Source organism: Odocoileus virginianus, chromosome 4, assembly GCF_023699985.2.
Source record: "Odocoileus virginianus isolate 20LAN1187 ecotype Illinois chromosome 4, Ovbor_1.2, whole genome shotgun sequence".
Taxonomy (NCBI): Eukaryota; Metazoa; Chordata; class Mammalia; order Artiodactyla; family Cervidae; genus Odocoileus; species Odocoileus virginianus.
Genome location: NC_069677.1, coordinates 29,452,291 through 29,463,100, shown reverse-complemented (window position 1 = coordinate 29,463,100; position 10,810 = coordinate 29,452,291). Strand labels below are relative to the sequence as shown.

General features: G+C 41.1%; 1 protein-coding gene across 9 annotated transcripts; it reads left to right on the top strand.

Moving 5' to 3' along the window:
* Nucleotides 1–454: 454 nt before the first annotated feature.
* ZNF639 (zinc finger protein 639) lies at nt 455–10,568 on the top strand. 9 transcript variants are annotated; one of them, XM_070466373.1, is made up of 8 exons: nt 455–632; nt 1,406–1,490; nt 2,233–2,335; nt 5,357–5,419; nt 6,046–6,114; nt 7,123–7,233; nt 9,073–9,207; nt 9,348–10,568. In XM_070466373.1, the coding sequence occupies exons 5-8, from the start codon at nt 6,057–6,059 to the stop codon at nt 10,499–10,501; spliced, it is 1,458 nt and encodes a 485-aa protein (XP_070322474.1). In that variant the 5' UTR covers nt 455–632; nt 1,406–1,490; nt 2,233–2,335; nt 5,357–5,419; nt 6,046–6,056; the 3' UTR covers nt 10,502–10,568. The 9 variants fall into 9 exon arrangements, with proteins under 9 accessions (XP_070322474.1, XP_020734817.2, XP_070322473.1 ...); XM_020879158.2 differs by lacking the exon at nt 1,406–1,490 and having other exon boundaries at nt 2,233–2,316; XM_070466372.1 differs by lacking the exon at nt 1,406–1,490.
* Nucleotides 10,569–10,810: the final 242 nt, after the last annotated feature.

Here is a 10,810-nt window from a genome sequence, read left to right as displayed (position 1 = left end):
CTCCTAGAAACTCAAGGTCAGAAAAAGTGAAATCATTTAATCCAATCGGCCATAATTTCACATTCATTCCACCAACATTTTTTGAGGCAGGGAATCCAGATAAAGACTAAGAATGACCCGCGATCTTTTAAATTTCCCCTCCTGCCCTGCGGACTGCGGCCCTTTTCGTCCCCAACAGGCGGCATTCCACTCTTTGAGGTTTGAAATGCCACATGCCTTGCCTAACCGGACCAAGACCATTCTGGCATGTCCCCAAGGGGGAATTTAGTGGGAAAAGGGCGTCTGGCGCGCGTTGCTGCTCCCACTTCCTCTGGGCGGGAGGGAGAGCCGGGTGCTGGTGGTGGAGGGAGTTCCCTCTGCAGCCTCGCTAGGAGCAAGTCTAGAGGGTGGAATCACCCGCTCTTTCCGGGACACGCGGTACCCCCCCCCGGAAGGCACCAGCGAAGGCGCGGAGGTGCCTGCAGGGGGCGCGGGCCGCCGGGCCACCCCCCGGGCTGGAGGCCGGTGGTCCCTCCTAGCCCCTGAGCGAGGCGAGGCCGCGCCGCTCGCTCCCTGCCCCCACTCTCACCTCGTCACCTCCCCGCCCTCTCGGCGGGCCCCTGAGGCGTGCGGCGCAGGCGCGGAGCGCGGCGGTGAGTGCGGCCGCGGAGCCTGGGCCCGGGGCGTCGCAGGCTGGGCGTCGGGCGCGCGGGGAGGGAGTAGGGCCGGCCCGGCGGAGCGCCGGGTAGCTCGAGAGCCAGAGAGGCGGTGCCGCCCGCCGCCGTGCGCCTGCAGGCAGGGCTGCGCTACCCCTCCGCCCGCGCTCGGGCGTCTTGGCCGCCGCCTCGCAGCTGCGCCTGGGCTGGCCGGGCGGGCCCCGGGGACTGGTGAGTGTGAGGGCGGAGCGGCCCGGTCGCCGGACTGCTGCAAGGGCCGCGGGCGTGCGGGCGCAGCTTCCTGCGGGAGAGGGCAGGGAAGTCCGGATGGCGCCTTTAAAACTGAAACCCTGCCTTCGTTTTCTGGCGGGACGGCGCGCCCCTCCCCCATCCCGAAGGCTGTACCACCCCCTGCGGAGGGCATCTCGGCCCGGGCTGGCCTCGGTCCCCCGCTGCCTTTTTTCCGAATGGTGCTTTTGGGGTCGGGATCTGGGACTCCCGGCTCGTCGCCGGGCCCGGATGGGGCCAGTACGTGGCGCGCGGGTGGAGAAGCCGGGTCCCGGTGGCTCCTGCGCGGCCTCTCTGGGCCGCGGGCCCCCATCCGTGCCACGCTGGCCCTCAGGCCCTGCCGGCTGGCACGGTGACCCTCCGGCGGCGCACCCTTTTCCCGCGCCGGGATTCGCAACCTTCTGGCTCTTTAAGTCCCCAACTAGTATAGTCTAAGGCACTTAATGAGGGTACTTCTAACCCGTTTTAATTTTGTTTTTCAGTACAACCTAGGGACAAGAGAGATTTGAGGCAGTTTATCTCTAAGCAGAGAGATAAAGCAAAGACTGACACTAAATGGGACGTGTGGTGGGTTCTAGTTCAAGTTTCCTGCATTTTTGTGTTTTCATTTCTTTCAAAATCTGGAAAACATGTACTTGTTTCAAAATGAGGCTGGGGAAGAACATGCTTCTAAAACTCTTTAGTATAAAACCAGCTTTTTATTGTAAGTGCTTGTCTTATATATATTTGCATTGCGTGAAAGGTCTTAAAAAGGTTGAACCCTTTGATACAAGTGCTGACTGCCAATAGGAGTCTGCCAATCTGTATTGTGTTTTGTACTTAGACGTTCTTATTGTTGAAAAAGTGACATTGGAAAGATAATGACAAGTGTCTTCTAAGTTGCTTTTTTTTTTTTAACGAGTGTTTTGGATGGCATGGTTAGCTTTTTTGTAAATTTAGAGTATGTATGAATCCCTTAGCATGAGAAAATGTCTACATGTCTGTACTTTAAAATGTTCAGTCGCTAAGCCTGTACAGCTCTTTTGCGACCCCATGGACTGTAGCCCACAAGGTTCCTCTGTCCATGGAATTTCCCAGGCAAGAATACCAGAGTGGGTTGCCATTTCCTTCTCCAAGGGATCTTCCCTACCCAGGGATCCAACCGGTTTCTCTTTTGTCTCCTTCACTTCAGGCAGATTCCTTACCACTGAGCTACCAGGAAAGACCATGTTAACAGTGTTTTTTCTGGATGAACAGATTCTAAGCAATTTAATTATTTTCTTTTTTCTTCTTATTTGACTACAGTGACATATATTAATTTTATCTGTAGTTTTTTCAAGTGAAGAAGAGGACTTGAGTGAAAAATTGCCTGTTCAGAATCTTCCCATTAAAAGAGGAGGACAAGAGAGCAAATGTGTGTATGACATCCTTAGGTAAAAACATTTGCTGAAATGAAGGGTGGTTAGCATTTTTGGTCTTGAGTGGGCATTTTACCATCTTGCTTAAAGGAGGTCGGGTAAACTTTTGGATATTGTTCAGCCCTAAGTAGGAGTCAGACATTTCCTGATCAAGGTAATCCTTTCTCTTCACCTGACAGTCTGAATCCAAGCCAGCTTGCAACATTAATTCTAATGCCATGCTTGGTTTCCTTGCTTTTTTGAAAGAGTTTGAAGTGTTTGAAATGCTTGGCTGGCAGTTTTCAGTATTCCATCTGATACTTGTAAAACATTTATAACATGAAGTATAAAGCTTTCAGCTGTATAAATTCTGTACAAAAGAAGTGTTAGAAATAAGTCTTAAGATTTTAGTTTATTACATAAATATGAAAACAGCTGTTTATTTTTTTTTTTAATGCACTTGATGGGATGAGCTCAGGGAATGCTATTTGCGTTGTTAGATGAAGCATTATATATGTTGACACCATTTCTGCAGATAATCATGGTTGTCAGTTTCTTTGGGTGATTCCCGCGCCCTCCTCCCAGTTGGTGGCTGACTAAGTATTGGCAGCAAGATATAACTTGCTGGTGACAGTGATTATAAATGAAGGTTTAATCACACAATTGTAAACCCAGAAGTCAGAAGACACATTTTTTCATAGCTGGCTCTTCTACTTAGATGACTTCACTTTCAATGAATTTTGTTTCCTCCTCCAGTAAAATTGGAGTAGATTTGATAGTAGCCCTTCTATCTATGTCACAGGATTGTTGTGAAAATCTAATAAAATTCACAGTAAATTCAGCAGCACTTTATTGTATGATTACATTATGTATAGTGCTGATAATTTGTTACTGTTTAGTAGATAAGTCATGTCCGACTCTTGCGATCCCATGGAATGTGTATTTCCCACCATTCTCCTCCGTCCACCGGATTTCCCAGGCAGGAATTCTGGAGTGGGTAGCTGTTTCCTTCTTCAGAGGCTCTTCCCTACCCAGGGATCAAACCTGAGTCTCCTGCATTGGGAGGCAGTTTTTTTACCACTGAACCTCCTAGGAAGCCCAGTATTGATACACCCAGCACTTAATAAAGTGGCAGAAATAGTATGTGCACCTCAAGTTCCCTCCTGCTAGAATTGAGATGAGAAATAATGATGCCAAGTTCTTCCTACTGTGTACCTGTATAGCCTTGGTGATGAGAAAAGAAGCTTATAAGTTCACAGAAAAAACTTTACAATACAATGCATTTTTTCTCTGACATTCCTTATTTTCCCACTGCTATAGTAGAAAGAACACTAATCTGAAATGGAGGAAAGAGTTCTGATTCTAGCACTATTACTTCAGTTGGACTGATCACTTCTCTCCCTATTTCTATAAATAAAAGAGATTAAAAGCATAGACTTGAAAATCTATGTTCAAGTTAGATCTCTGTGCAACTCTCACTTGTTTACTATTCCTCTGACTTAAGTTTATGCCTCAATTTCCTTATCAGTTGTTGTTTAGCCGTTATGTCCTGTCAAACCCTGCGATGGCTTCTTTGTCCATGGGATTTTCCAGGCAAGAATACTGAAGTGTGTTGCCATTTCCTTCTCCAGGGGATCTTCCTGACCCAGGGTCCCAACCTGTGTCTCCTGCATCTTCTACAGTGCAGGCAGATTCTTTACCACTGAGCCACCTGGTAAGCTGGGGAAGGCAATGGCAGCCCACTCCAGTACTCTTGCCTGGAAAATCCACGGGGTCGCTCAGAGTTGGACTCAATTGCGCGACTTCACTTTCACTTTTCCTTTCATGCATTGGAGTAGGAAGTGGCAACCCACTCCAGTGTTCTTGCCTGGAGAATCCCAGGGACGGGGGAGCCTGGTGGGCTGCCGTCTATGGGGTCGCACAGAGTCAGACACGACTGAGGTGACTTAGCAGCAGCAGCAGCTGGTAAGCCCTCTTTATCAGTAACAACTGGTAGATAATAGTGATTTGGAGAGTGTGTTATAGATTTTTCTAATCATGTGTGTGAGTCACTCAGTTGTGCCCGACTCTTTGCAACCCCATGGACTGCAGCCCACCAGGCTCCTCTGTCCGTGAGATCTTCCAGGCAAGGATAGTGGAGTGGGTTACCATTTCCTTCTCCAGGGAATCTTCCCAACCCAGGGATCGAACCTGGGTCTCCTGCACTGCAGGCAGATTCTTGACCGACTGAGCTACAAGGGAAGCCCTTTCTAATCATAGGTTTAAATAAAAAAGTATGTTCACAGCCTGGTACATAATTGGTGCCCAATAAATGATTATTATTCTTCTATTAAGTAATCTATAAGGAGGATTTGTGCTCGCTTCGGCAGCACATATACAAAGTAACCTATAAGGAGGATTTAAACAGTTGAAAATCTGTAATTTGGGAATTCCCTGGTGGTCCAGTGATTAGAAATCCATGCTTCCACAGCAGGGGGCACATGTTCTATCCTTGGTCAGGAAATTAAGATCCCACAAGCCACCCCAGTGCAGCCAAAAATGAGGGGAAAAAAAGCCTGTACTAATTTGTCAGCTTTCATTATATTGGCTTTCATTGTAACTGAATAAATTAATGGCAGGAGAAGGAGGTTCAGTCCCTGGGTGGGGAAGATGCCCTGGAGTAGGATATTGCAACCCACTCCAGTATTCTTGCCTGGAGAATCCCATGGACAGAGGAGCCTGGCAGGGCTCCATGGGGTTTCAAGAGGTTGGACTCAACTGAGCACACACAAATAAATTAATGAGATTTATATTCCTGTGTCTTTATTTATGTTCCTTTTTTGGTGTTACGATAGTTTTAGAAGGTAAATTCACTTCAAAGAAATAGACACATATTTACATGTAGTCACATATTTACCAATTTATACAAGTTTTAGTACTTAATACAATATTGTACTTGAGTTAATTCTGTATAGCTTTCCAGTTAACTAACATCCAGTTAACTAACATCTGAGACCTTGAGTCTCAGAAATGAACTATATTTTTGCTCATAAGACTTTTGTCCTGTTTCTCCTACAGGCATATTTCACCGTCTGTGAAAACTTCCCTGTAATTCAGTTTTCTCTCTCCATATTACACCAAGTAAGTAGGATGTGGCAAACTAGTTAGTCAACTTTATATTATAACTGTCTATGGATATTTATTCAATAGCTCCCACATCTCTTTTGTTCTCAATAGAATGTTGAGTGTGACCTCATGAGTAAGAAAAGGATTTTTTCTTGAAATTATATTCTGAGCCTATGAATGATGACGGTGATTTTTTTTCCCTTCTGAAGCCAGAGGATTAATACAGATTTGTGACAGTATTCTTTTTTAAGGGGGTTGTGGCTTCAAAACTGTCAAAATATTCCCAACTGTAAGAAATGTACCTTTAAAACTCTTAATTTGGTGCCATAGGTACAATTTGTCTTTTATAAAAAATAAGCATAAAGCTTATGTAATTATTCAGTTTTCACAATTATATCAACATTTGAAAAGTTCTCAACCTCAGGAAGAAAGAAAACAGAACTCAGTGTCCTGCCTTTAAACTCAGTCAGAAAAGTAAATCCAAAATATAAGCAGGATTGTTTAATATTTCTCTCATGAAGTCAGTTTTTATGTGATGCAAACATTTCCTATCGCTAGCCAATTTTTTTATTAGAAGAAATTTGCATAACTATTAACACTTGTTATTTGTGATGTATTTGTTAATTTTTTCCATTTTTTAGATTAAAAAGATATGAATGAATATCCTAAAAAAAGAAAAAGGAAGACTTTACATCCTTCTCGTTATTCAGGTCAGTGTACAATTAAATTATTTAAAAGTTAGGCCATGTTTAATTCCCATGCAATTGTGTTTCCATCCATTTTCTCATAAATGATCTATAAGAGTTAAATATCTGAGTCAACTTTTTAGGTAAGAGGAAACTTTAAGTTTTCTGAAAATATATTTCTCAGTGTCTGCTGTGTGCTAAACATACATCAGAATTTCACAGACATTTATTTTAATCCTCACAACTTCATAGTTTATAGACGTTTAGAATTAGATATCCAAGTTCCATATTTACATAGCACAATTGATATTTGCCGGTGTTTCCCAAGCTTGTGCTTAAGTCTTAATAATAACCTTGATGTGAGATACTTTGCATCATTGGAAAAAAACTTTATCCTGTACATTATTTCCAGAAATGTTGTAAGTTTCACTGTGATTGTGTAATTTTAGATCCTTTCTTTGAGATTGGCTCTACTGTCTTGGCAAATAAGAGGTCTTGACCATCTGTAACTAATGCTATGCACATGTATACTTGGGGTGGTCTCAGGTACACCTGTTAACCAACCCAGCCTACTTGTTTTTCATATCTGAGGAAATTAAACCTGGTCTATCTAACTGGCCCTTCCCAAGCAAGAGTTGAAATGACTGTCTTCAGGAGCCCTAACTGGTCCTCAGACCTTCCTCTGTGTATTATGCTTTTCTCTGCAGTACATGGCAGATCTGCTTGGTAGTTAATTCAGTGTTTTTTGCAATTAACACATTTATTGCATATTCATATTTTGTGGGACTCTTGACCATGGGAATTGTATCTTAGTGTGTTTCAAAGTATTGTATTTTAAATTGTATGGTTTATGGTTCTTTCAAAGCTCAAAGTCAATATCTGAATTATGAAAGCCTTCAGAATTGAGGGAACTATTAACACCTTATTCCCAATACTATGAAAATTTATTTATGTTGGATAAACAGATGGCTGTCATTAGATGTTTGTGTGTTCGGTGTGCTTGAAAATGTGTAAATTTTGTTTTATGTTCAGATTCCTCTGGAATAAGCAGAATTGCAGATGGATTCAATGGAATTTTTTCTGATCATTGTTACAGTGTTTGTTCTATGAGACAACCAGACTTAAAATATTTTGACAACAAAGGTATATTTAAATTTTCCAAAATATTTTTATTCAAATTGCTTTTATAATTTTTCATTTCCTGTTTGAAAATGTGGGTGAAAGTGATGATTTCAAAATGAGCAGGTATCTAAACTTGTTTAAGAAAACAAGAGACTTTTGGGTAAGTGAGTTTTAATTTTTAACATTATTTCAGACATATAAATCAAAAAAACATCCTCCTCTATCAGTTTTAGTCAGCTAGGAATTGGTGGCGAAGCAGGAGTGACCCAGAGTTTTGAGTATTTATGATGAAAAGTTAAAAATAGTGGTATTTCAGGGAGTTCCCTGATGGTCCAGTGGTTAAGACTCCGTTCTTCCACTGCAGGGGATACAGGTTTAATCCCTGGTTAGAGAACTAAGATCTTAAGTGCTGTGTAGAGTGGAAAAAAAAAACAAAAACCACGGAAAGAACAGTGTTACACACAGTTCTTCTGCTCAGCTATACATCTCCGTTTGGAGGGCTAATGGAAGGAAAGAACGCAAGGTGGCAGATGTGGTCATTTAAAGAACATTCAGTCAGAGACAGCAGTGTGAACTCATGTTTGGCTTAGTATAGACACAGACAGTTACAGAAACACTTATGGGATGTCAGTATGTTTGTAGTAGTGCATGTGCACGTATTTTTTGCTCTGTTAACTGAGAGTCTAACAGAAATGACATCCCAGTAGCAATGAGAACATCTAGTGCCCTGATCTTGGTTTCTAATACCATTTTCCAATAAAAAGAACGAGAGCTTCTTGGAGAAATGGCAGATTCTAGTTCTGGAGCAGGAAACCTAAAAGATGTGCCTGGAGCATTTTGTTGTGCCAAAAAATAAGAAAGTACTCAACATACAGAGTCACTCAGTACAAGTATGCCAAAGGAGCATAAGGAGCCAACTAAAAGGGCTCCCAGTATCCAAAGCTGAAACAGTTTGAGAGGGGGAGAAATTGGACTATAACCCAAAGTATGAAATAAATATCCATGAGTCTGTACTGATATAAATAAATGATAGAATAAGTAAATAAGGGAGAAGAAACAAATGTGTACAGAAGAACTCCAGATTATTTGCGTAACTAATCCTCCCTCAAAGAGGTGAAGCATAACTTTCCACTCCTTAAGTATGGACTGTGCTCAGTGCCTTAATTCTAAAGTGTAGAGTATGGAAAGTAAAAGAGTGACTTTACAGTGGAGAAACCTGATAAAGCCCCAGGTTATCAAGTTCAACATCAGCAGTCATAAATAATGTTAGTAGTTTATACTCTTTATATGATATGATTTTTAAAACAAGGCAGTTGGCCTCTGTGTCTACCTTCCAATAATCCATAATCCCAGTCTAATCATGAAAAAGCAAAGTTAATTGGTGGGGCATCCTGCAAAATACCTGACCGGTCTCCTTAGAATTGTCATGGTCATCAAAAGCAAGGGAAGTCTGAGAAACTGCCACAGCTAGCAGTAGCCTAGAGATATGACAAATAAATGTTATATATCCTGGATGGGACCTTGGAACAGAAAAAGGATATTAGATAAAGACTGAGGAAATCGGGATGAAGTATGGACTTTAGTTAATGATAGTTTACCAGCATCTGGTCATTGTTACAACAAACAGTGTAAGATGTTAATAATAGAGAAACCGAATGCAGGATATGTGGGAATTCTCTGTATTACCTTCTTATTTTTTTTCCTGTAAATCTGAAACTTGTGAAAAATAAAGTCCTTTTAAAAAAGACAGGCTATTGAAGCCCAGTTTTCTCTAGTGACTGGCATTTCAGTTTGTCCATGTAATATTTAATGTTTTGATTGATATAAATAATAAGTATTTTTCCAAATTCTTTTTTACAGATGATGATTCTGATACAGAGACAACAAATGAATTGCCAAAATTTACTGATGGAATCAAAGCCAGAAATAGAAATCAAAACTACTTGGTTCCCAGTCCTGTACTTAGAATTCTAGACCACACTGCCTTTCCTACAGGTAAGACAAAGTAATGGCATCTGCACATTTTGTATAGTTCAGTGAAAAAAATAATAAGTAAAATAAGTTTCTTTTTGCCAATTACTTATTTAATAGGTCTTATTTAGTAATAATAATAATAGTCTTGCTTTGTTTTTCAGAAAAATCTGCTGATATTGAAATTTGTGATGAAGACTGTGACTCCCCTGAATCGGTCCACCAGCAAACCCAAGAGGAGAGCCCCATAGAAGTTCACACTGCTGAAGATGTTCCAATTGCTGCAGAAGTACATGCAATTTCTGAAGACTATGATATAGAGGCAGAAAACAATTCTTCTGAGAGTCTCCAAGACCAAACTGATGAAGAGCCACCAGCCAAACTTTGCAAAATTGTTGACAAGAGCCAAGCTTTGAATGTGACTGTCCAGCAGAAATGGCCTTTACTGAGAGCTAATAGCAGTGGCCTCTATAAATGTGAACTTTGTGAGTTCAACAGCAAATATTTTTCTGATTTAAAGCAGCATATGATCTTGAAGCACAAGCGTACTGATTCAAATGTGTGTCGAGTATGCAAAGAGAGTTTCTCTACCAACATGCTTTTGATCGAACATGCCAAACTTCATGAAGAAGATCCCTACATATGTAAATACTGTGATTATAAGACAGTAATTTTTGAGAACCTCAGCCAGCACATTGCAGACACGCATTTTAGTGATCACCTTTATTGGTGTGAGCAATGTGACGTGCAGTTCTCCTCAAGCAGTGAGCTCTACCTACATTTCCAGGAACACAGCTGTGATGAACAGTACTTGTGTCAGTTCTGTGAACATGAAACGAATGATCCAGAAGACTTGCATAGCCATGTGGTAAATGAGCATGCATGTAAATTAATAGAGTTAAGTGATAAGTATAACAATGGAGAACATGGACAGTATAGCCTCTTGAGCAAAATCACATTTGACAAATGTAAAAACTTCTTTGTTTGTCAAGTATGTGGGTTTCGGAGTAGACTTCATACAAATGTTAACAGACATGTTGCTATTGAACATACTAAAATTTTTCCTCATGTTTGTGATGACTGTGGGAAAGGCTTCTCAAGTATGCTAGAATATTGCAAACATTTAAATTCACATTTATCTGAAGGGATTTACTTATGTCAGTACTGTGAATATTCAACAGGACAGATTGAAGATCTTAAAATCCATCTAGATTTCAAGCATTCGGCTGATTTACCTCATAAATGTAGTGACTGCTTGATGAGGTTTGGAAATGAAAGGGAATTAATAAGTCACCTTCCAGTCCATGAAACAACTTGATTGTTCTCTTTAACTTCCATAATGTTGATGTGAAATAATAAATTCAACTATTTTGGAAATGTTAAAATGGATGATTTTAAACACAACTTGTGAGAATCGTCTTTAACAGGATCTTTTTAATTGCCAATTTTCTTGGCATTGCTGCCTTTTCAGTATATAGTTGTATCCTAAATGTGGTATTTTCAGTGCATTCGTAGTTTTAACCACTTTTGGTGACTGTCATCGTGTTTCTTGCATGTGCTCTGAATTTATGAGTTGATAGGAAACATACACTACAGAAACTATACTTTTCCTTCCATAAATATAGGT

Bases quoted from the DNA above. Each gene is read 5' to 3' on its own strand.
- ZNF639 (XM_070466375.1), top strand. From the start codon at position 6,057: ATGAATGAATATCCTAAAAAAAGAAAAAGGAAGACTTTACATCCTTCT. The intron at 6,115-7,122 runs GTCAGTGTACAA...TTTTATGTTCAG, and splicing joins ACATCCTTCTCGTTATTCAG to ATTCCTCTGGAATAAGCAGA. The intron at 7,234-9,072 runs GTATATTTAAAT...TCTTTTTTACAG, and splicing joins AAAATATTTTGACAACAAAG to ATGATGATTCTGATACAGAG.